The sequence below is a fragment of the Ammospiza caudacuta genome, chromosome 6, assembly GCF_027887145.1.
Source record: "Ammospiza caudacuta isolate bAmmCau1 chromosome 6, bAmmCau1.pri, whole genome shotgun sequence".
Lineage (NCBI taxonomy): Eukaryota > Metazoa > Chordata > Aves > Passeriformes > Passerellidae > Ammospiza > Ammospiza caudacuta.
The window spans coordinates 55,549,314-55,576,231 of record NC_080598.1 but is presented as its reverse complement, the minus strand read 5'-3'; the positions used below and the strand labels follow the sequence as shown (position 1 = coordinate 55,576,231).

The window sequence follows — 26,918 nt, the reverse complement described above, 5'->3', positions numbered from 1 at the left end:
GGGTGTGAGCAACCAGGGCTGTGAGCAACCAGGTTTGCTCCTCAGCCGTGAGCCCAGGCCAAGCTGCACACTGGAACCAGCCCACTCCATCCCAACCTGTGCATGGCTGGGATTTCTTTTTATCCTCGGAAAACTGAGTGTCTTTCACCAGCCATCACTACCTACCCCAGGGACACCTGCTAAAGGGGCCACAGCTGGGAAAATTCCAAGTAATCTCTGCAAAGCTTCTGCGTTGGCACAAAGCAGCCATTGAGTGTCCACAGCAGTGTCTGCAGACAGCTCCCACCTCCACTCACAGCCATGCTGCCAAAACACAGCTGCAACCAAACCAGCTGTGCCCAAATATTGCTTAACCCAAGGTGCAGCCTGCAGGGTGGAATTCAGTTCCTGAGGTCTCTTCTGTGTTTGCCAGCCCAGCCTGTGGGAATTCAGTTCCCGGCTTGGGCCATTCCCCATTCTAGTGAGCCTACAGAACACACCAGAGCACGTGCTGAGGTCCAGTGTTCACTGCCAAAAATCCTCTTGAAGGAGCGAGAGATCTGAGTGGGCCCAGCTTCCCCAGGTGCCACGTTTGTCAAGGCGGGTAGGGAAGATATTTTGGTTTTCACCTGTTTTGGCCAAACAACAAGCCAGACACAATACTTGACAGGAACAGCCTCCAGGGCTCAATCCAGGCGTGCAGGAAGGAACCACACAACTGACTCACGGAATAACTGGGGCTTTGGGGAAGGTTGGGGGAAATCACCTATTTCACCACTTGTTTTGATCACTGGATATTTCCCCATTCCTTAGACAATTCCAGGACTTGGTCACATCAAAGCAAACAAGGAGCAGGATACGCAGGACTGAACATTTTGAAAACCTCTGACTTTTTACCAGACACCAAGCAAACCCAAGGTTTGAAACTCTGGAAAACTTCCCAAAAACTTAAAAAAAAAAAAACCCTGAAGTTCTTCCAAAAGATGGCCCTAGCAGCAGGTCCAGGCTCTGGCAGTGTTCCTGTCAGCCAGCACCCTCTGCAGCCCAGGAGCTCCTCACCCTGCTGTCCCTGCTGCTTGGTGCTCCCACAGCTGGCACTCTGCTTCTGTCACCCTAAGTACTGAATGGCCCACTGGGGGAAAGCAGCCCACAAAGCTGACAGTCACCTTCTGGGACCTGGCATAAAGGAGAAACCTTTTTATAAAGCCTCACTGGAGCCGGGAAGGGCACCACGTGTCATTGCAATTACGAGTCTATGCTGGGGGAGGAGGAGCAGGGAGGTGAGGAGAGAATTAGCGTTTGCTTTCACGTTTAAAGCAATTTGTTTCCTCTCTGCTTATCCTGCTGCTCTGTAATGATGGAAGTGTCACGTCTGAGCAGCAAGCTCCCCAATTTGGGAGGAGGAGACTCCTCTCCAGAGGACTCTGCTGGAAGGTAACCCTCTTCATTAAGGCAAGGAAGCTCACCACCCCTTCACGCTCCACAGCAGAGATATGAAGAGCTTCAGGCAGTGCAGCCTCAAGTGCCAGCTCTGGAGTGCGAGTGGAAAGGCTGATGAGCAGGACAGCAGAGGCCAGAGCATCCAGAGTGACACAGTGATTGCTCTCAGCAGCCAAGGGAACATCCACCTCAGCACATCCTGCACGAGGTGACAATGGCACTTCTTAGCCACCCTCCCCTTTCACCGTGCCCACCTGCCTGCATCTGCCATTTCTCTGGTGTCCCCACTTTATCAGGAGAAGGCACTCAGCTGCCCAGCACTTTGAGAAAGCCCGTTCCAAACACCGGTATGGGCTGGCCAGGTCGTTCTCACATTCCAGGCCAGCAAGGAGATGGGGCTTTTGCCAAGACACTGCGGTCTTGTGTCTGAGCAGGGGCAGGACATTCCTGCATTGCTAAACACAGTACTGCCCCTGCAGAGATGGGAAGGAAGAGAAACTGCAATTTCAGTTAGAGAGGGGCGGGAGGGAGGATAGGGAAGAAACAACAGTGTGGTGGTCAGTAGAAGTTGCATGCTTCATACAAAACCCCAGGGGATCAGGGTTTTCATCCCTAGGCTGAATCTGAAACGTCGTGGAAATATTTCTCCATACATTCCAGAACAGCCTGGTGTTTTTACAGACTGCATCATGTTCTGTGACTTTGAGCACACACTTGGCATGTGGTTCTGAGCTGAGAAGAGTCACTAATGACACAACAGAAGAAAAAAATAAGAAATCTACATCTTTAGACATGTAAGCTATGCTTCAACTCTCCCACACCTCTTTGGGAAAGCAGTGTACCACAAGTGCATGAAAAGCCATTCAATTTATTTCTACTGTTTGCACGAGGGCTCTCAACTCTGATGTTAGGATGAACACCATCTCCTGGTTTATTCCAGCAGAGTTAGCACATGGAAAATAGGATTCTGACAGAAGTTATGGGGAGTTACCTGTGCAGAGGATGGGAAATACCACAGTAAAGCTCTCTTGGGTGTGTGAGCATAAAGCACAGAACAGCCATGCAGTGGGCTCACACGGGAGGAAGGATGCACCCTGGGCATCTGCAAGTCAACAGCAGTCATTCAAATTCAACACACCAGGTTTTTTAAAAAATATTATTTCCTACTTATTTATTTTTCCTTTAATAACACAGTTTAGCATTTCAGAGTTCAGCATTCTACACTCTTACACACTGTCCTTGTTTATTAGCATTTAAACACAAAAAGACATAGCAAGACCTCCAAACACAAATAAATACAAAAACACAATATACAGTAAACTGAAATACAACATATAATAATGCTATTGGGAAATTAAGACATGTTGCTAATTTCTTTTGTTTTATTATTATTTTAACAACATGGTTATTGCTGAGCAATAAATTATACATTTTAAAATTGTTTTTCCCCCTATAAGAAAAGGACGAGAACCACTGGTTACCAGATCACTTGCACTGTATCCTTACAGCTATTGATAATTAAGACAGGCAGAATATACACAATCAAATGAGGCTGGCCTTCTTTGGTCTTTGTTTTTGATCATAAAACTGAACACAAGTGTACCGTTCACTGAAGAGTATGAGATTAAAGAAATGGATACACAAGTTTCAAACACATTAATTTGTACATTATTCTCAATCACTGATGTCTTTTCCATAGATAGTTCTCACAGAATTTCTTGGAAACAAATGTCAGCTTTAGTTTTCCCGATTTTTATGTTGTTCCATGCATCTTAAAAGGTTATCCTACTTGTCTAAGAGAAATGGACCTACATTTAGCCCATCATCTCCTAATGGGGTATTTTTCACAGCTCTCTAGTCACCACTAATTCATTGGAGTTTTATACCTTGTAGAAAAAATCCTGAACTTCCCCTTTTTTTTTTTCTAAAAAACTGAAAAAAAAGAAGTATTAACCGAACAACAGCGATAAGAAAAACAAAACAGGTGGATTACACGACGCATCAGCAACGATGGAAGCTTGTACCTTCCCATTCCACAAGTACAGATTATACAACTCTCTGCCAGTGATGCAGGTCATAGTTGGAAGATGTGTCCTTTCAGGTGCGAGCTAGATTCAAATACAAAGCTCGGAACACTATGCAAGAAAATGACCTTTACGAATGGTAATGCTGGTTTATCTCAGTAACCCTTAGACAGAGTCAAATTTTATCACTACGCATCGCACTGCCAGCAATGGAGCGTGTGAACACCGGCATTGCTAAGAAGTTAAAAAGTCCTTGCAGAACTGGCAACCAAATTAAAAGCTTAGTTCCAAAGGACCAAAAACACAAACACCACATAGAGACAACAAACCCTTCCCTGAATGGGTAGGTTAGTAAGCCACAGAGTTGGGATCCAGATTTGAATTCCACATCAAGTCTGGGATGTTTGAATCCAAGGTTTTGGTTCAGGTGCTTCTCTGTGAAATTCAGAACTTATTTGAACCCTAAGGAACTAATCCTAACTTGGAAGGGAAATAATGAAAAAACAAAGCCTAATATCTACGCTGAGATCATGAAATGGAAGACAGAAGCTGCAGTCTTGACCATATATTAGAAGAGAAACGGGAATAGTCAGATCCCTTATGCATTGTAGAATTCTACTCTTCTAAATCTTAAGAGGATGTCCCTGAATTAGCAGTCCAAAGTTTTCCACAACCTTCCTATCTGGTGCTTCTCTGCAAAGGCCTGGATTAAGAGGCAAGAAAGAACAATTAAGCCCTCCAGATTTTGGTTTACAGAAAAAGGAAGAAAGCCCCATAAGGAAGAAATGGTCAGTCACACTGACTGGTAGAACAAAGATGAACCCACTTCACTGTACAATGGTATTCTCCCTCTTTAGGTAAGAGGAGCATCAAACGAGACTGGTTTTGTTGGACAATTCTGAACAGACAGAGCAGGACACAGTTTGCTGCTGTTACTGACACGGACATGCTGTGCTGGCCTTCCCTCCGCACGTCTGGGCCACCACACGTGTACAACCCCAAATCACGACAGCTTGTATGTTTAATTCTAGCCCTTACTGTCCTGACGTGGGTCTTCAGGGTATGTCAACTTATTTTCCAGTTCCTTTAAGGGATAAATGTATTAAAAGAGTAAAACCTCATGATTCACAGATAACCACTAGGGAACTGGAACCTCTAATTCAGTTCCGGCTCCAGGAGATTCCTTTTGTGACTCTGGGCAAATCATATCTCATCCTTGATTTCCTTGTTCCAAAAAGGAGAAACAGCACTTGCTATACACTGTACACAATATTAAAAACTCAGATTAAACTGCCAAACCAATCAGTTTTATTGCAGTAGCTTTGACTTCTAGGTCAACCAGAGTATCAAGGTATTGACTGAACAGGACAGAAGTTCCAGGGAAGAGGTCCAGATGCTTTTTATCATTTTCTGTTCCAAATTAGAGGAAATTATTTGCAGTCAAAAAGTTGCCCATCACTATAGTTATTTAAAATACAGGAATCTCCAAATTATCAGAGCATGAGGAAGAACATGTATCCTAAATTACAATTCAGAGTCTTCAGAAAAGCTAAACAAAGTGTTTGCTACATACAGGTCTTCAAACCTGAAAGACATGAATCAAAGTTTGCCCTTAGCCAAGGTCCTCCTTTAGCAGCAACAAGTTATATTTGCACCAAGTGATCAAGTATAACTTGGAGGAAAGGGTTTTGTTTCATCACTTCTACATAAAGAAAAGACTTTGCATATTTATGTGCACGCATGTCTGTGTGTATATGTATGTACCTACACACATACAAGTAATTTACAGAGCAAAATCTAAAAGATTAGGTATGCAACCCAAGAATTTTCCCCCTCACCTATCTGTATATTTGCATAGTTAAATCATATCAAAGGCATCAATACTGCAGTCATGTTTTCACTCTTCTGCAGTGCAGGCAGCTTTCCTTGTCACTCCCTACACGCTTCTCTGTCTTGGACCAAAAAGCACCAGTGCTTTAAAAACTGAACAAAATATCAACAGATACCTTGCACTGTTGGTGAAATGCCGATCCCAGGTGATGGAATACAAATACAAACAGGTGGTAGCTTTTAAACTCCAGTTCAGCAAGCCGTAATTGTGGCAAGCTGAGGAAACAGAAGCCATGCAACCGCAGCCTAACATTCATGGGTTCAACACTTAAATCCCAGCTAACACAAATCTCTATTACCTTTGCATTTGAGAAATTCACCAGGCACAGAAACAGGCACATATCTTCATCTTTCCTTTTCCAAGTAGAAAACACCACAAGAAAAGGAAATCAACTGCATTTCATTTTTTTTCATGTTTTAAAAAATCTAGCGTGTTTTTTCCATCAAAAATACGCCACCCACCATTCCCTTTTCCTATTGCACATTCTCTTTGTGAAGAACAACATTTACAGTACAAGGCTGAAATCAACATTGCATATTGTAAGTCAGCAGTTGAAGGTGTACCGTGTAGACAGTAACTGAAACAAGACCCCAATTAATTCGCTCAGAGAAGCAATGCAGACATGGTCATGCATCATAATTGCAGGTTGGTCTTTAAACACCCAAATAGTTTCATCCTGCTTAGGATTCAAGACTTTCTAGCTAACAGGTGCACTCATTCTGTGCTGAAGAGTGTACACAAAGGGCAACATCCAGATTGTCACACACTGGAATCTCCCTAGAGGAAGCTGGAAACGGAAGAGGTTTTTACATAACTTGGAGCATCACCGTGAAGAAAGAACACCAGCAAGAGACTTCAGCTGTGTGCTGCTAAGAATTACTACTTAGTAGAGGACAATATGGTTCCACTGAACAAACTCTGTTCAAAGTAATGCAAATACTCTGGGACCCCCTTGCAATAGTGGCAGCTCCCAGGAGTTTGCCAGGATTCAAGAGTACACATGGGGGCAGGGTGCTGTCCCACGAATCACTTTAAACAGACAGTCCCTAGAAAACTTCGGATATCTCAGTCAGGAACAAAGAGAAAAAGGATAAAGGGCATTTCAGCGATGAGAGAAACAGTTAAATAACTTAAAAGTGTTGAGTAAAGCACCAGGTATCTTTTCCTTTCAACTTAGAGAATATACAGTGGCCTTGTTTTCACAAAATGCTACATACTCCTTGCTGGAAAGCAGAGGAAACCGATTTCTATGTACACAGTAAGAACTCTGCAGAGATGGCCTGTGAGTTCTGTGGAGAAAGGGGTGTTACAGTCAAGGCTTCAGGTATTCCACAGCAGGCGGTGTCTACATTTGTGTAGCAAGATCCTGGATTTCACAGTACGCAGGGTTGGCAAACTGGAAATTCTCTGGCAGCTTCATGTAGTTTTAAAAAATAAGTGCAGTAGGCCTCCGTTTTATTAACTGTGATAAAAAGCACATATGCAAAAATATTTTTATATCGATAGCACATTACTGCATTATAAAAGCTGCCCAAGTGAAGCTGAAGATTCTGGCAGCTGGTGCTTTTGGCACTTGGGAGATGTGGAAAGCAGCATAGAGATCTGTGAAATACAACAGTGACTGATGTTTCTGCTACAGTGATCGGCATTTAGATAGTTAGCAGTGTTCATATTTAAACTTCTCTCTGAAGTTTCTGAGTCAATATCCCACCAAGACGAGATATTCAGATCTCTTAAAGCTACTAGTTTAGGCTGTGTGCAGACTCAGGAAGACTTCCCTATTGGTTTACACATTCACATGTTTCAAAGTCCTCTTTCAATCACCAAGGCTGGAAATGCTTTTTTTCCTCCTCTTTTAAAGAGCTTGGATTTAGAAGCGCAATTCTGTCACAGAAGTTGGAAATTGTAGTCACAAATCTGCAGAATATGCCGGGCCCTGCTTATACTCAAAATCTCCTCCAAGTCCCAGATTGAAACAGGATATAAATTGTTTTGTGATCGCCAAACGGTTTCATTTAATTTTACAAGACATGCATTAGCAATGGGAGGAGAGTCCTTTGGACATTTCCACTTGGGAATCCTGTTTTCAGTAAAATTCTGTGATGCACAAACACAAAAGCTCAGCTGCCTACATTCACAATTATTAAAATGACACAAGTCGAGCGAACCTTCGCCCTAAAGCGTAAGTGATGGGTTTACTTATGCAGCCTGCATAAAACTGCAAGTGCCATACAATGATATCTAGAGATATAGATGCAGGTATATCTATAGATATTTATCTCTTGTGCAGAACATCCTCCTTCCGTGCTAGAAATTAACTGCTAGCACGTGCCTCCATATTTGAGCTTGCACCTGTTGACAGCCATGTACCATAGAGGGAGTACAGTACCCGGACAATGGAAGGCAAGAAAAGGAAGACAAGTTGCTGCTGACAGTCAGGACAGTCAGCAGCAGGCAGTATTCTAGCAGGTGCCTGGAAAACCCATGAAGACCACTTAGCATGCATTGTATATCCATAAATACTTCTTGCAGGCACTGTGTGTGAAGGCACAGCCAAAAAAGACAACGGCAAAGACAAGCTGAAATACAAAGGCATGAATTCAACTGCACCTTAGACAAAAATTGTGACTATGCCTCAAAAAAGCAGATACAGCCTGACATTAAAGGCTGAGATGCAACAGTTTTTTTCAAGCCCATGAAGGCTGAAAACACAGTGGTGCAAGCGTGCTCTGCTTAAGCAGGACTTTCAAGAGCACCACAGTCAGGCTGTGTCTCTGGAGTTGCTTGTCACAGGCTATTAAATAGAAGCAGATGAACACAGCAGGTTGCAATCAGCATGTTTCAGGGCTAGCAAATGCTTTTCACTACAGTTGAGGCTGTTACAAGAAAGAAGCCCATGCATTCCCCATTAGGATGCTTGTCTGCTACGAGAAGCTGCCACGAGCATCCATATTCACAGCCCCAGAGTTCTCAGATGGATTAGTTTCAAGTGATGCCACCTTACAGCCACAGGCATTAGAGGAGAAATGTCGCCTGCCCTCACAGTGGCCATGGAGACTGTCCAGTCCAAGCTCCATAGGAGCACTGAGCATAACGTTTTGGCACCTCAGTGGGATGGATTCCACCATGGCCAAGTCATAGAAGCTGCAGGAGCCAAAGGAGTGGGCTTTGGCTTCTGTTTCGTACATTGCAAGGTACCTAAGGGCTCTGAAGACAAGGCTAAACATTATGCCTGAAGTCCAATCAAACTACCATTTCAGATATCAGAATTAATCTGAATAAAAAGCTATGGTTTATAAGCAGCACAGCACATCTAAGGCACATGTATGCATGCAAGCCACCATCACTGTATTAAGACATTGCTGGTTTGTCTTGAAGCAATGGCTGCTAGTACAGAACAAACATAGAGGCTTTTTCAGCACTAATCCTCCTCCCCAATACTGAAAATACTATATACTGCTGACAGCATAATGTGCAACATATATAGCTTGATTGGAAAGCATGGGGCAGAACTTTAAAAAATGTACAGGATTCCGTTTAGAACTCCAAAGTTCAACAAATGCCCTATTTTAGGGTGAAAACAATTATAAATCTGATAATGATGCACAGCATCCATGAGTGATTTTTCCTTAATTTTGAAATAGTGTCATTAACTACGACATATATTGTAGGTTTACATTTCTAAAGAGAAATAACAGAATTGAATAGTTTTTTTTCCTATCACAAGTGATAACCAGTGTTTGATATCTTCTATTTTTTCTTCCAAGAAATATCAGTCTATCAACAGTTTTAAAATAAAATGTTTTCTGTAACAATAGAACTTTAAATAAAAATATGATTTTGATTCAGATACTTTTGAGAAGACATGGATACTTTTCCAAGATCTTCTGACAAAGTAATTATTAAAACAGAGACCAGATGAGGCCTTAAAAAGACAAGATACTATATTTCAGACAAGATTGCACCTCAGTTTTTCAAAGAATATCATAATTTCAACATTACTTCATCTTCTTTTAACATGCTGACAATTTCCAGCTAGCCCACACGTGAAGGGTTTTTCTTGTATTCTAGCTTAAAAGAAATGAAAGTCAGTAATTGATTCAGCACATACTGTATATGTCTTTTCACCTCCAATTGACTAGATAATTAATAAGTTAAAAAAAATCCTCTCTGACCATAATCACTATCCTGATGAGGGATAAGTGATTCGTCAGAGCTCAAGTGTTGCTAGTTCTATTAAAAAATATACCATGGTATGATTTCTTAATGTGTTGCTACTTTCGCAATTGGACCCTATGCAGTTATGCCTTCAAACTCTTCCATCTGTTCCACAAGGTGGTTCTGTGAGCTTTAGGACCTCTGATTGAAGACAAACTGATATAAAACCCCCAAACGGAGTTGCCTTCTGTTTTAATCCGCCTCCCCCAGCGTATGTCAGGGGTCTGGTAGATCCGATGTATCCACTATGACTTTAATAAAAATAGTATCATCTTTAATATACGTTCCATTCTCTAGAACAGTTTGAGCAACAAACACTGGGCAGCCAGATGCAATGTTCATTTCTCCAGTTGGCTTCTTGAAGCTGCTGCTGTTCGGATCTGGCTTGAAAGCATCTCCCAAGTGGCGCCGAGACGGTCCCTGATCCATGAGCATGAGAGTCACTTTCTGTTTGAAGGGCCAAGGAAGCAAAGCATCGTATTCTCCACGCATGATGACAAAAAACAGAGACAAGTGCGTCCCCTTTCCCATGCCATCCCCGTTCAGATAAACCCTGGCACACATCTTGTAGCCAAAGTATCCAGTGTAAAAGGGTTGGCTGTACAGGGACAGAGTCTTCCCCATGACTGCTTCTTGCTTCCGACGTTTATAGTCTCGGATTTTCCAAATCAACACGCCGTTGTAACTCGCGGTTTCCAGGACCTGGAAGCGCAGGTCCATGTCAGCCAGCCGGATGTCGTGAACGCTCAGCATCTGATCGTGCCTGCTCAGCTGGGTCTCCAGCAGGCCTGGCAGAAACACAAAGGATGGGGTGAGAAACCTGCTGCTTACTAAAGACTCTAAAAACCAACCACCAGTGCTGCTACTGTGTATGAAAATGCTTTCCTCCCTGAGAACCAAAGTGCATTTGGCCACTGATAAAGCAATTTCTACAGGCTCTAATTTGCTGGCTGGCATCTAGGTTAGTTGGGATTTTTACAAATGTGGGTGTTAATTGTACATGCAGTAAAAGTCAAATATTCAAATCACCTAACAGATTTTTCCTGGTCACTAAACAGTATAACTAGAGGCTTCCATTTTTTGAAAGGAGACTTGGTAGCATTAACTGCAAATTTCTATTTAGCAGGTAAGACCTTGGAAGCAGTTACACATCCTATGTAATCCCTCTGAAATTCAGAAGCATTCCTGATCACTCAAAACATTCTTTTTAGACACTATTTGTCTCAGAAGCACAGTGCTGTTACAATGTAAAGTTCTTCATTAAAAAACCAAAAAATTCAAGCTTAGATCTGTATTATGTGGTCGTTTATTTAGTTTGGAGGGAGAGCTATGTTTTCTGTGTCCCCTTTCCCTTTCATGTTACTCTTTTGTTTCGTTACTGGTAAAATTGGCCAACACACAATACTGAGAAGCAGACGAATTCATAAGGCAGGTTTATCTTATATAGGTCTACTTAAATGTTCTTTGTCACAAACATTTAAACACTTGCATATCATCTACATTGTCCTGCTGAATTCCAGTCTTTATTCAGAAGTATAATAACCTCATTCTTAAGCAGATCTCAGTTTTCTTAGGATCAAATACACCTGTCTAACAGAATCAGGATGGGTGGTTTCAGGTGGATAACCATACTGATCCATTCACAAGGGAGAAGAGTAGTAAAAAATGTCAATACTATAGACTATATTTAAAGAAGACTATATTTAAAGAAGTTGCTGAAAGCTAGTAGCTATCAAAGATCAATTGAGAAACTGTTTATAATGAGCTAACAATGCAGTCAAGACAAGAGTCAATAAAACAAGCCTAAGAAAAGCAATGCCACACCAATAACAAATGAAATACACAATCTCCTACTCAAAAATCAGGAGAATCATCATTATTGATGTTTCCATATAAAGTCACAATGGCAGTGCCACTCAAGGGACACCGTTTTCCTCTCAACAGCACCGCAGCCCATTGTGTTCACACTCACTTGTATTCCGAGCTCCTTGCCCTGCAGTTTTATCAACACTTTCCAGCTCAGTCACTCTGTTCTGGAGGGATTCCACGCTGCTCTTCATGCTGTCAGCCTCCTCCCAGTTCTGTCGGAAGGGACGGATTTCTTTGTCCAGTTCTTTGAGTTTCTCTGCTTGACTGTCTATCACTCGCTTTACAAAATAATAGCATATGAGTTAAAATAACACAAAGACATTCATTTATGCAAATTAAACAAAGATTATATGTTGGTAGTAAGACTGAATTCCAATATAAACACTTTTTGCTTTTGTCTAGTATTTTAATAACACAAACCTTGAAAATTTAAAGGAATAGCCCAGGTATTTATGAAACACTTAAAAAATATTTAGTGCTCCATAGGTAGAGCACTATCAGAATTAGCAATAGCCTTATTTTAAAAAAGGGACTTGTCAGCATGTACCCCTTGTCTAAGGTGGTTTGATTTTTTGAGTTTTTTTTAAACCTTTCAATATAAGAGCAATTTTCTGAATTTCTCTACATTGGTATTATGGGCTAATACCTGTTGGGTTTCATGTGACAGTACTTAAGCAACAAAATATGGGCACAGCTTCCCGTGGTGTGGATCAAATGGCTGCCCATGTGCACAGGTTTATATTGGTTTACAGCAAAATAACTTATGCCTCCAGGAAAACATCATTGTTCTTGCACCCATGGAACATGAGTACACACATGTGCAAGCTCCCAGCTCACATAAATCAGTAATCAAAGCCTAAGTTATTATGTGCCCACAACCATATCAGAAGCCCTCAAGAATGTAAGCAAAATGATCACTTCTGTCCCCTTAAGTACCTTTAAAATTCCCACTCTTACTTCCTAAACTCAGTAACTCATGCATTTTGAAGGTATTTTCTGTTGAGTCTTTTTAAGAAAACAAACAAAAAAATAGCTCAGCTGGTTTTGGAAAGGCATGAAATATAACACTCAAGAAAGAAATAGACTGAAAGGCCAGTATTCTCTTAAAGAGGGACATTGCAATCACCTCAGTATAATAAAATATAAAGAACACATTTCCCAGTCTACCTCAAATCTGATGCAAGAAATACACAGCACTTGACATTATCACAGCTAATTTGGACTAGCAGGAATTTTAGCCAGAACCCTATAATCAGTTGTGAAGTTCAAATGATAACAAAGTATCTGAGAGAAGAAACTACTTTTGCTACCACCTACAGTTAAATTCCAAATCTAACTTTATAGCTTTAGAGTTTATCATCATATAGAGCCAACAAAGGTAAAAATGATTTTTCATTTCTTCACAACAGTAAAGTGGCAGTTGAGTACAAAACAAGAAAATAAATTTCTTTTGCATTTGCCTTCTGGCTGGCCATGTGTTCAGTGTTCCCCACTGATGGGGAAAACCCTTCTGCCCTTTGAGCCATTTGCTTTTAATCACGTGGTTTCAGTTATACTGAAAGTCTGTAACCATTAATTGAAGGTAGTCAGTTTGATGAGCCAGCTAGCAACATCAGGTTCTAGGAGTCTTATTTTTTTGTCTCAAAACAACTGAGCAATGTAACATATTTCAGGATTAACTATTTATTTCTATGCTCCTGTTTTAAAACGAGTTATGTATCTCTCACATCCAGAATTAGGTCTCTGTGAAGGAAAGCTGTGCACTAGATCACAAATGCCAGGGGTACGGGCCCAGTAAATATATGAAGCAGCTTGCCTGGACTTATGAAACACCACCTACCAGCCCAGTCACACCCTCAAACCGGGGCTGATGGTAATCAGACAGTAGAGCAGGGAAGGGCTGTTAGCCATATAAATAAGGAAACATACCACAGCATGGCCTGACTGCATGTTGTGAGAGCAGAACCAAAGGACTTGGCCACTAGTTCACAGTTAACATGCAAAAGTAACTCAAAATATGCCCAAGTCTGATATTTTTCCTTTACTCATACCAAACATGAACTTTCCAAGGCAAGAACAGTAACGTGGCTGGAGTTTGCACAGTGCCTCACAGTTTGCACCTCTTTGGACTAACACAGCATCAAACAAAAGAAATAATCACATTTTTATATGAAAGGGAAAGTGCTAAACATGCAGAACAATTGTAAGCTATTCTTCTGGGAGAAGTTTACCCAAAACTGTTATTAGGGACCCACTTCTCTCCATCAACCTGTGCAACATTCCACCTTTGTACATACATAACTAATTCTGGTTTAGCTGCTTCTGTTTCACATTGGCAAATGTGTAGCATTTTTATCTACTGCACCTTGACATGGGAATTGAAGAGATATAATCAGAAAAAAGACTTCTATTTAATTTTTTAAAAGCAGTGGGATCTCTATCTTTTTACCCCACAGGGAGTCAACCTCCCTCCTGCTGGAAGATACTGATGTACTAAATCTGAATTTAATGCAGCAGTGGAGATTTTCACTCTAATTATTCCATTAGAAAGCACACAGATGTCTCACACTGTACTCATAAATTTTCAAGTAGATATCAATTTTCTGCATGCACTTTTCATTCTAGCAACTGACCTCTCTGGATCATTAATCCCAAGTTATGTGCTTGGCAAATCTTTGTGAGCTCCTTTTGATGTTGATTTTCATATAGGGTTTTGTTTAGTATTTCTACCAACTTCCAGAATTTTAGCACTATACTTACTAAAAGAATTTCAGAAAATGTCACAAAGAACTGACGAGCTGTAATGACCTTTCCATTGCAACTGATAGGGCGAAACTGAAAAGCTAAAGAACAGACTAGAAAAGGTACTGCTTGACTTGGAAAAGAAATCACGTGTCCTTCTCCTCTGAAGGAAGGTACTACTCATCAAATCATTTTATGTTCATGAGGCCAGTTTCTTTTGTCCCTCAGTACCTCACTTCTCCACCCTGCTTACAAAGGGATTACTCACAGGCTTCCATTTCCATATGAAGACTGGACACTGCATGTGAAAGTTCCTCTCCACATGACAGCAGCCAAAAAAAGTATCACACACCCTTGGTAAAAACACTTTCCCTTGAGACCAATATAGAGAAAACTCATCTGAAAACAAAAAATCTCTAGGCTGAGGCTCCTGCCAGTGCCCAGACTCCCTTGATGCATTTACACTGGCTGTGTCAGATGCCTCACAGTGCAGATGATGCTCAGTGATACTGCTGTCACTCCCCAGCCAAAAAGGTCACCTGACAGCCAATACTGGAGCTGTACTAGACATCAGGAGCATTTGTAGGTTTTGGGGGACTAAACAAATACCCCTTGCTCAGAGCTGAACTGGCTAGTGCAGTATCTGTGGCTCCCAGGTAACCACAGCTGCTCAACACAACCCAGGGAAAGAACGGCTCACAAAAGGTAACTAATTCCTTCCACTCCTGGTGGGCAACTGAAGGAGGCTGATCATGTTGTCCAGGAAAAAACAAATTGAGGCATGTTTCCAGGATATCCTTAACGATCAGACTGAACCAGGAAATTCTGCTAAGTGGAAGGAAACAGGTTGAAATAGCATTGAAATACAGTTTGGCTTAAAATAACTAAATTGAAATAGCTGGCAAGAGGAAGTAAAGAACAGGAGGGGGAAAAAAAAGAGAAAAAATATCAAAACATTTTTTCCAGTACTTATTACCACCATAAAGCCACTTGTTGGAATTTGCTGCTTTGTAGTGGTTTGGGGTTTTCTTTTTTCCTAAACCAATCATTCGAAAATTGATTTTGCTAACACTTACAGCTCAAGGAAAAAGATATTGCAATCTGTCATTTAAGACAATAATGAAAAACTCAGATCTATCTTTTTTCCATTTCCACTCTCACTGCTGGCCATTGAGACAGCATGTGTAAGAACTTCAGGCTTACAAATTAACTTACCTCCTGGTAGATTCAATCAGCAATATCAGTACATACAAGGATTAGCTCCCCAGTGTCAGAATGCAATATTGCAGGCAGGCAGCCATATCCCAGACTATCATCAGACAAGGAACAATGACTAAGGCAGGCTGGGCTGGTTACTAAGTGGGCAGGTCATGGAAAGAAATTACTGCTATAAGGAAAAATGTTGCAGTTGCTAAATTTGAAGGTTTCCTTATAAACCATCATCAAGGGTCTCCAGGCCCTGAGCTCCTGAATGTGCCACCCTCTGAACCCTTTTAGCCACACACTGGTTTGGATGCCTTTATCTTTCTTGAGTTATCAACGTTTGCAGTTTGTATGTGAAGTGGATAGTAAGTGAAAAAGATAATTTTATTTCCATTCCTTTAAGGTGAATGCTACAACAAGTATCTGATATTCTAGCAGCAGATACTACATTAATGTGTAAATGATACCTCCACAATTGCTTGCTAAATACCTCCTGAGGTTTCCCTTATTGTGGTTAGTGTCATGCAAGCTAATACAAATTCCCAGCACCCAATTGCAAGTCAGCTTTGAATACAGAGCAAGGAATTTCAGCTTGGGCTAACCACTATGCTAGGGCATCCTTAGGATTCCTAGTTTCATGCTGGCTTGTGGCCAGGTCATTCAAAACACAGAACATGAAACTCAGACCTATCAGCAAAGGAATAACTAGATAAATTTTCCTCAGAAGGGTAACAGTAATCTGGATTTTTAAAAAGTGTATTCAAATGCATTATGCTATGTTTGAATTAAATCCATACCAAACTGTTCTCACTCATGATTTGTATTTATTTTTAATACCAGCAAGTAGAAAACGAATGTATGTAATATTCAACAATTTTAAGGTGCTAATCTTGTCCTTCAGTGGGACTTCCTTAAGCAGTTTTTTAAAGTAAAAAAAAGATTATTCTTCATATAAGATTTCTATTTTGTTTTCAATATTTTCCCTTTTTAAACTTTTTTTTTTTGTTTTGTTTTAACATAGGCTAGGCAATTGCAGTGGTTTACACAACAAACCAGAAAAAAATAACAGAATGGCTCTCTAATAATGTTAAATATCTCCCCCCACTTTTTAATTATACCACCTCACTTCACAAGTGTAAAGGCACAAAACAGAAGCTACTGCCATTTCTGCTTTAATGGGGAGAGTCTGTATTTCTTACCTGTAAATGAAGTATTTTAGATTCATTATTCCGCAGCATTTCCTTCTGTCTTTCAATTTCTATTTCAAAGCTACAAATCTGATTATGTAAAGTTTGTATACTCTTGTTCTTTTCCAAACTTTCATTCTGGAGCAAGGCCACCTGGAAAAAATTCTACAATTACTCCTGCCAAAGTTTATCAAAATACTAAAATAGCTATGTTATTTTAAAACTATCTTAAACACATGAAAGGGATAAGATCCTAATAAAATCTCTCTCCATGTACTGCAAATAAATAAATAAAACCCAACCTTCTGATAGCTAATTTTGCACTTCCAATGTATGACATTGGTACAGCTTTGGCTTAAGAAAGTGCAGATGGGACACAAAACCAGCAAAGAATTTGTGTCTAAATGTAACATTTTCTTTATTCAGTTGTTGTTTAGCTTGGTTTCCTGGTTCCCACCAACTGACTTGGGAGTTGCTTGGAGTTTGGAAGAAACAACTTAATTCACTCTGAATTGGTGTTAAGAACTCGAGCCCTGCACAGAAGGGACACCAGAGACAAGCTGAGCTGGCTGGATCAGGGAACACTAATCTTCTTCACCTACTCCAATCTGTCCTAACCTATAGCAAATTTAAGGAAAAACATCTACATGGGACTGACTTGGCTTAAAAGAATGTGATGGCGATGAAAACTCTTGAAATGAATGACTGTAGAAGGGATCCATGTATTTGAAGGACAATCCAATGGTGCCTACTAGTAGAAAAGACCAAAGAACTACAGGCTGTGGATTACATTCTCTGTACTGACATTTTATGAATTTATTCATTAGTGACTCATTCTGTTTTTAAAACATGAGCCTTGTTAAAAGAATATCATTATTATATATCTCCTTGGGGATGAAAGTAATACAGTAAATATTTTCTGTCATACTGCTTAGTGCTTGTTCATTAATGTGGTTTGGAGAAAGGGGCTGCTTGGTGGTGGTGCATTGCTTTTTGGAGAAATGCAGTTTTCCCCCAGGCAAGATCATTCAGCAGCAAAAATGCAGAAAACAAACACTTGGCACAAGATGATGTTTGGACATGCCCTGACTATTCCACAGATAGATCTTCAAATGGATATGACAGAGCATCGTTTCAGACCCAAAAAAGTCTTGATGAATGTTTCACATCAAGACCAATTACTTGGATGTTTCATGGTCTAAAAAAATCTGCTCCTGGCCTCTATTACAGCTGCTAGTTTGAGGTTAAGCTACCTCCACCTCTGATGTGGGTGCCACTGTAGAATTCCATCCCCCTAACTGCCCTCTAATCTGACACCATCACCAAATCCCTTATGTGTCACTGCATTCCTAGCAGAACTCAGCCTGTTTGAAAAGGTAATTCATCTCAAATCTCTGAACCTAAACTAGACAAAGGACTGTCAAAGTCCACAGGCATTCAACAAGTTCTTCAGGTGGGGCCCAAAAATACAGAGATACCATAATACATGTGTGGGTATCTACTTTTCAATATAGTACAATGCAGTACCTGTGCACACACACACACAAGTTGGTTCTGCACTTTATCCATGGAAAAACTGGCAAAAGAAACTCAACAGAAATGAGACAAAGCTAAGTTTGTCAGTGCATAGAGAGACGCAATACTGAGACTGAAGGAATGCCTAGGTACCAGAAAAAAATTAAATTTAAACCAGTACCTCTGTCTCCCAGATATATAAGATCTGCTGGGTGGACACTTCATTTTTTTGCATCCTCCATTTCCGTAATGAATCAGAGAATCAGAGTTCTTTAGTTAATTGTGATCTTTACATTTCCCTTTTCTCACTGTTTCCTCCCCAGGCCTCCCAATCACAAGGCACCTATGGGCTGGGTCACTAAGCATTGCATTTCCATTTTTGTACAAGTTATAAAACGTGGGGCTGTTTTGTACTGAGATTTTTCCATGCAGCTTTACGGAATACAAGAAAAGCAGAATTATGTCCTGCAGTCCTTAATCAGACAGAACTGTCATTGCTAAGTCAGCAATTGTAGTTTGGCTGTGATTTGTGAATAATAATAAAAAAATTTAACACTAAATAGTTTCCTAACTATTGTTTCAACATCTTTGGAACTTCAGTTTAAAAAAGGGTGAAGGAAACACAGCATCCAATTACACATTGCATCAGCTTCCTTTACTTAGCTGGTATATGTGAAATATTCCTAGGAAAAAGCATGCTCTTATTCAGCAATTTTGCAAATTAAGCTGTTGCTTACTGCTGCTTACTAAAGAAGAATGGAAAAAACCATATGCCACAAGAAACTGTATTCAAACAGGTTCCATACTTAAGTCTCATATAAAAAAAACAAAACAGTTTATACCAGTTTTCTGTAAGAATGTGATGAAGCCACAAAATTACTTTCAACTAATTATTTCCAACATTACAAAACTGTGGGAGTTCAGTCTGCAATTCTACATCATCACAGAGGGGAAAAAAGCACTGAATTTTAATTCCCCCCACAAAGTTTTGATTCAAGATTTTACATCTGACCTTCTCTCACTACTCTTTGCCAGCAGCACCATTCAATACCAAACTCCTAACTTAGCACAAGCTTTGCAGCTCTGAAGACTTCTAGTTTGCCTACTCCACCTGCACTGTTAAAAAATGTGGTGACTGGGAGGAGAGAAGCCCTCCACAGAGACAACCCCAAATGAAATCTTGACCCTATACAAACTAAGAAAACTTCCACTGGCTTCAGCAGGGCTAAGATTTCTGAGATAACCATCAGCCAGTGTGACTTGGCACTGTCGTTCTTCAGTGCATTGATTAATTTTTTCCTCAAAGAAGAGCACAGCAATGAAGTTACAAATCATTTTGTTACCCTTCCCTAGAATAAAGTCACTGACATATGACATGTGGTTAGCTATTCTGGTAACTTGGCACTGGCTTGGGATTTCCAGTGATTCAACTCTTTATTATGAATAGGAAGAAGTCTATAAAGCAGGAAGTAAAAAGAAAAAAAATGGACATATGATGATAAGCAGTTTTGTCCTAAATGAAAGTTGAAACAAAAGTCGAGCATAAAACAGTAGCGAAGTGTATCATCTCTAATGTCTGTAAGAGACAAACATAGAACCACTGGGCATTTTTTAAATGACAAAGCACCCCTCAGGACACTGAGAAAAGGCAAAACATGATCTATTCTGCAAGTCACAGGGAAAGTGGGTTTTTTCCTATGATGTGAAATAAATTGTATAATTTTCAGACTAATGAAAAACGAACTAAGGATATGAATCTGTATCTCCCAAAACTGAAAAATGTAAATTCCTACATTGACAAAGTTTCAATGCAAAAGCAAACTTAAGTAATGTTATGGATCCTCAAACTAAGACCTGCTTATACACATAGAAAAATTGTATCTAAAAAAATCTGTATTAGAACTCTGCCAGGTTCAATGGCTTCTTTAAGAGGCTTCAAGTTCAAAACCAAGCAGTTCAGGAACAACCATGCAGAGGGCAAAAAACATATTACACTGTTTCAGTTAATTGTCTGCTTTAAAACTACAATTCCTGCAACTGCATGACCTTGCTGGAGACCCAGGCAGAAGAGATCTCTGTAGGCCAAGAAGGGCATGTGCTTTTTAGACTGTTTGCTTATGATCTGCTCTGAGATGACAGAAATCATATCCCAAGTGCCACTGAGCTTACACTGGAATTGCTACCTGTGAACTCATTTGAGAAAAGTCTGAAGGGGGCTTCTCACTCTTGTGCCTGCATTTGTAGAATACTTTGGTAATTCTGGGATCTTCTTTCCCTTCAAAATACAGAAACATCAGTTTGATGCCTACGTAAGACTTTGTCTAAAGGATTTAAGAAAACAGCAATTTGTTCTGAAATTTTGCATTTTTTAAATCAAAGGCTTGAATTTTATTTGCAGAACATGTGGTTAAGTCATTCAAGCTTATTCACAAGATCATAGCTGATACAACTCCCAGCATCTCCCAAATCCCAAACAATTTAAAACCTGGAGTCCCAAGGAAACATTGCAACATGAACTTCATGCTGGTCTAGCACTAAAGCAGACATCATCATGCCCATGAGTTACAATGTATTTAATTTAATTAACCTGTGCAGGTCTTTAAGTTTGGAGAGCAAGAACAAAAATAAATAAAATAAATAACCAGTTTATTACACACTTCTGAAGTTATGTCAGGAAAAATGATGAGGTAGCAAAGATACAGCTCATAGTGCTGCCATGGCTTTCTGAACTCTCTGTTCTGTAAGAAGGCAGCTCAGAGAGGAAATATAACACTGGACTGTTTATTTATCTGAAGGAAGTGTTTTAATGAAGTTATCAATGAGGAAAATTGTCCATGGAGTTGCAAAGCCAAGTTTCTCACAGCATTTTATTATATAACAAAGGCACAAAGATATGCTAAATGGCTTGATAGCTTTTGAAGCCTACCAGTGCTTTAGCTGTAATGTTGAACAGCTGTAAAACAGAAAAAAGCTTTTCTTCCAGTACTTCTGTATGATTTAAAGAAGTCAATGAAAATTAGAAGTGAGTAGAAGATATACCTTATTTTCTAGAGCATTGCTCCACTCTTTCAATAAGTTAACATGCTGCACTGCTGAGCTGGCTTCATGTGCTTTAATTTGTTGGTTTGTTCCCTGTGACAACAAAGAATTTATACATTTTAGCCAATTCCACTTCTTTTAAACCTACAAAGAAAGAGTATATAAAGACATCGAACCAACACTACATATTTTGGTTCACAGGTGCTTGTTGCAGAACTGTAGAGAGGAGGGAAATCTACGTGGGAATTTACAAAAATCAGGAATACATTTAATATAGCAAGTGTTTTATACAACTGCTATGTATGTCCATCCAGTGTCCTTGATAACTCAGAAACAATAAAGATGAACAAGTTTTACAAAATGAGTTGTATTTTAGAGCCTTTTGTGTAGCTTAGAACCAAACAAAGCACAGTAAAACCCTTGAGCCATATAAAATCTTCCAATTCCACTGACTGTAATTTAAAACTTCCGTTCCATTTCATGAACAGCTTCATAAGCATTACATTTTCCTTCAGCTGAATATTAAAGACAAATATTTAAGATAAATTTATCACTGGAAACTGCCAGCTTTGAGAGTTATTACAATGCCTATTTTGTCACGTTAAGATGTTACCATGATTGTTCTGTGATACTCAGATATGCTGCCTCTGCACAACCTATAAGTGCTGTTACAAATAATCACTATATAGTTTACAGAACACACATAGATTATATACAGAGTACATAAGATGCAGACCACATTACTTACTTCATTTGTATTGTGCTGCTTACACCTACTTCAGTAAGTGCTTTGCAATGCAGAGAATATTAGCTTTGATGGTAGATAGTGCTGCAAAGCAACTGAAAGGGTTTCAATGATCCTCAAGGTATGTACTCTATATAAAGTACTAAAAATATATATGTGGATATATGTACATATATGCACACATATACATACATAAAATGAATGGCAATACGTACAACATAACAGTGGGCAGGCTTACAGCATTGATCAGTTCTACCTCTAAGAGCATTACTGTTAACACTTAAAAAGATGAATGCTCATTATTTAAGAACCTGGAAATACCTGCAGGATATCATCTATAGAGATGTGTTGCTCCTCAGTGAGTCCTTGTCCTTTAAAATAGCCATGGGCTAACAAAGGAATCATTCTATCAGATAAATGCCATTTCTTCCTGTCAGCAGTTTCTGAAATGTCCTGACCAATATTTTCATTACATAAGCATCCCAATTCCCCAGGATTTATGGTAAGGGAAGCAGAATATTGGAAGAAACTGGAATACTGCTACTGAAACTAAATTCTCAGGTTTTACTTTATTTTTTTAATATTGCAGGGATTGCCAGGATTAAAACCTAAAACTTTTCTTTAAAAATGAATTTCATGCTTTGATTATACACCTGTGTGCACACAGACATATTAATGCACATAAAAATACATGTTTTAAGTGTGCTAACCTACATGTAACCTCAATTAAAAATATTAAGACACACAAATGAGAGAAAATATAAACATACTTAGTTGAAGAAAATGCTTTCATAGAAACAACTGAAGTTACCAGTCTATTATCTGAAGAACTAAAGAGACTTTCCTCTTATCCTCAGTTAACAAGTTCTTCAAATGGTTCATATTCCTATTTCAACAAGATACACCTAACAACTGAACTCACAAACCACTGCAGGAATGTGTGGGCTTTTCATGTTGATTATTTTAAAATGCAAAATCAAACATCTCCTGTATAATCACTTGGTGCAACTGGATGATTTTCTTAACTGAAACTAGAGAAGTCCAGAACTTTAATGTCAAAGAATTAGGTTCTATTTGCAGACTTTCATCAATTGGGAAGTATAATTGTTATATACTGACCTGAAAAGTGCAGCCATAACGCTTAAAACTACAGGTACTTGGGGCATTAATACATTCTGACAAATGTGCATTCAACTGCAATAGGAAAAAAATGTGAGTTTTGGCAAAAAGACTTTTGCATGATAACATAAAGGGCAGAGGTTATCAGGTTTGTATTGTGTGCCATTTGCAGAACATACAACACACATGTGTATATTTTCTCCAGTCTGATCTCAAGTGCTAATTCTGTATATACACATATGTAAACCACACACACATGCCATACAGTATACAGTGTGATACATTTAATATACAGTGAAACTTCTACCAAAGACTATTCCAATGGGCAACCCAATTTAAGAACATACTCTATAATTATTTGATTTCATTTGACTTTAGTGAATGGCTCATCTTTTCTCAAAAAATGAAATTTTTTTTTTACTGGTGCTCTGAGCAAGTCTTAAGATCAGTTTCACTGTAGTAAAGTACATTTTTTTTCTGATCCTAATTTCACGAGGAACCAACTTTTCAAAACATAACATGCAATTCTCTGTGCCTAAATTTAACAGTTAAATTACACAAAAAAGACTAAACAAGTACTGCATGAAACAGACAAAGAGTTTTAGAATAGGTACTGTTAAGTAACTTCTATAAAAATGCAGTACACGGGATTAAAACTGATTAGTAAAATGCCTGCATTTTTCACAGATTGAGATTTAGTCCAATATCTTGGATTATTACAAGCACAGACCACTTTTGATTTAAAAGTAAACCAATTCACAGAAGCATGTACATATACATGGACAGCAGCAGCACAGACGGCAGCAGCTGGATGCAAACTGCCTAAGAGTTGGAGCAGAGAGACATTTTTGGAAAGGACAGCCTAACAAACACTCTCCTTTCAAAAACAGAGTCTGCAGTTTGTATTTCCCACAAAGCAGACAGGAGCCAGAGCTTGGCTCCTCAGCTGGCATCACTCTTTTGAGCTGCAGAATCTCATCTGAAATTCCCACACCTTAAGCCCCACATGACTCAGCTCATCCACCTCCCTGGAAAGAAGTGGTGAATCAACACTGCTCTCAATGTGTAGCTCTGGAACAGACAAGAGAGTCTGTAAAATCTCTTACTGAGATGCCATCAGTCACTCATCTCTGATTCACAACTATTGTGTTCTAAACACTACCTGTAGAAATTCACAGTATCATTTCAAAAGACATGTAGTGGAGGAAAAAAAATGAAGTAAGAAAGGGACATGTGGTCTAACAGGTTTTACAAGAATGCCACGTTTTTCAACTTCTGAAAACCAGAAGTCTGCCAAGGAGTTATGAATTAAACATGAAAATTGCCTTTTATTCTACAGTAAGATATCCACTTGTACACTACAGAATTTTCTCAAACTGTTAGGCAGGCATTTTCCCATTTTCTGCATTAGACTTCTTGTCCCTAATCATGCAACCAAGAAATACATACATTTTCACAGTATTAGGAAAAAAAAATAGGCAACATACAGCAACAGATGATGCAGGGCAAAGGGCTGTTTAAAGTTCTGTTCCTACCCATGGTTTCAAACCCCATTCTAACTCTGTGTGTAACAACCCAGCCTTTAATGGTGCAGCCCTCACAAGCACTCAGACACACCTCTTCTGAAAGTAACTGCTGAAATCAGGCTTTAAGAATAAGCCAAAGTGCTCCAGAACCAGGATCTAATCTTGGCAGTAAGCACTGGTAGGGTTGGCCAGTATAAGTATCTTCTCTTTTCTTAACAGCTCAATTTCTCTTAATAAATACAATATCTATCATATATTTTGTATTTCATTATCTTGGAGGAAAAGACTGCAATAAACTTTGGCAGGAGTCTTATGTGCCTTCTGCACTCTGCCACAATTAATAATTTACAAGTGCAACTAAAAATGATATGAATCCAGCTTGGGAAGTAAGTAGCAGAGGAAAGAGAAAAGCTCATCCTCAGATCAGAAACTTCAGTTTCCCTAAAAGAGGCTTACTGAGTGATGAAGACTCCAGTAAGTTCTTCTCTATCCTTGGCCAAGTAAGTTCTACTTTAAGGGAAAAATTAAGTACCTCAATTTTGACAGATGCTACTTTTATCTTTTCATGTACCAGAACATGGATCTCTTCAAAGTCAGGCTTAAGTTTTTTTTCATCTACATACTAATTACTGGAAGCTTCTACACATCAGGAGAACTTTTATGCATTGTTGCATCAGCTGTTAGTGTGTTGTACTCAACCTTAATCTTACACTATTTCTCTAAGTATCTGTTACTATTTTCCCCCTAAAATTTAATAGATTTAATAGCAATTTAAGTTTTTCCATGAAATCACACATCTGTATGATTTTTGTCGTCTTTACTAACTCTTGTCAATGTGGACTGAATTTTAATTGTGTATTTTTATTTTAATATAAGCTAACTACCCCAAGATGCTGCTCTGTGGTGCTGAAACGAGGGAAGGGCAGAGGGAGAGCTAGTAAAAACAAAAGCAAGGAGGACATGCGCTAATCTTGGACAAGCCAAGTGTAATAATGACTCAAAATAAAGAAATTGTTTCTTTTAAAATAGTTTTTCAAGAAATCATTTAAAATATTTGAGTGTTATCACACTTAACTGTGTGGTAGAAAAAGCTTTTCCTTAGATCTCACATTTTAACAAGGAAATGGCTTCTGGCAAAATTCTTGCGAGATCTTACTAAAGACATTTAATTTTTCAGCACAACACTGGGCATGACTTCTTACCTCGCTCCTCATGAGTGTTTTAACACTACATTTATGAGGACATGAAACCATGACACATGGGCAGTCTGTATCTTCATGTTTCTACAGAGGAAAAAAGCAAACAAACCACAAATCAGACCTTACTCTTTAATTAAGAGAGGACTTACCTGCAAAGAAAAGCATCCTACAATAATTAAAAATCCCACAAAATTTTTTCAATGTTATTCCCAGTTGCACAGTTACAGAACTGCAATTGCTCAAACATCATTTTATACTTCTGATGGAGGTGTTGATATCTTGAAGCAAAACCAAGGGTTTCCTTTTGTTTTCCTATGCAAAGCAAATCTATTTTCTTACCATTTTATTGGTTTTACTTCATACAATGAAATAGCAGTCAAAGTAAAGTTTTAATCCCCAACAATTATTCACAAAATTGGGCATCTTTAAGAGAAAGCAGAACCAGTCGAGATGTCCTTTCTAGTGAGGGTATATACTGCATGGAAAAGTTCATTAGAAATGTACACTGCCCACTCTTAGGGATTCTCTTTCCTATGTATGGATATTCCCTTCTAATTTTTTTCCAATTTTGATTCCTAAATACCTGATATTAAGATTCACTGTTACACATCATAATGCTGGGCAGGGATTTTAACCTGAATCCAGATGACAAGTTATCTCAGCACAGCTATCAAACCCTACCACCCCAGTGAGGAAGAAAGTCAGGCCCAAGATAACTGAATTTACATTTCCTCTCTGTCTTCTCAACAAAATGAAAAATCTGTTTCTCGTCAAGTGACATGTCCCATTCAACTTGAAACACACTGCTTCATTTCTGGTACTTGAGAAAAGCAAAGGAAACAAAGCTCTAGATTTATAAGGCTGTTAGAAAGGGAAGAACAAATAGCATGCCCTTTTTGCCCAGTAACCAGGTCTATTTTTTGAAACAAGACCGAGAAGTAAAGGAGAACTGATCTCCAAGATGTGAAAGGCCTTGGTCAGAATTCTGGGACTGTCTGAAGTTGTGTATCTCCTCCTTTTAGAGCAGGCCACCAGATGCTGTCCTGAGCCATCTACCCTGCCATGCTCCCCACTCACACTCACTCACTCAGGCTGTGGCACAGTCCCAGTGACAGGGACCAGGGAACCTCAGCTCAGCCAGAGAGCTGGGACAGCTCCTGAGCCACCTTCAGTCCATCCCCACCAGGGTACCCAGGCAGGAGCAGTGCCAGCCCCTCTCCTC

The 26,918-nt window shown here is 39.4% G+C and overlaps 1 protein-coding gene across 2 annotated transcripts in view; it reads right to left on the bottom strand.

Moving 5' to 3' along the window:
• Positions 1 to 3,274: 3,274 nt before the first annotated feature.
• The window catches only part of TRAF3 (TNF receptor associated factor 3), a 69,514-nt gene continuing 45,870 nt past the window's right edge, over positions 3,275 to 26,918 (bottom strand). For both annotated transcript variants that reach the window (XM_058806789.1, XM_058806790.1), the window contains 6 exons: positions 25,700 to 25,780; positions 22,972 to 23,046; positions 21,108 to 21,200; positions 16,566 to 16,706; positions 11,525 to 11,699; positions 3,275 to 10,340 (listed from right to left, as the gene is read on the bottom strand). In XM_058806789.1, coding sequence (XP_058662772.1) covers positions 9,769 to 10,340; positions 11,525 to 11,699; positions 16,566 to 16,706; positions 21,108 to 21,200; positions 22,972 to 23,046; positions 25,700 to 25,780 — 1,137 coding nt within the window. In that variant the 3' untranslated portion in view covers positions 3,275 to 9,768. The remainder of the gene's footprint in view (positions 10,341 to 11,524; positions 11,700 to 16,565; positions 16,707 to 21,107; positions 21,201 to 22,971; positions 23,047 to 25,699; positions 25,781 to 26,918) is intronic.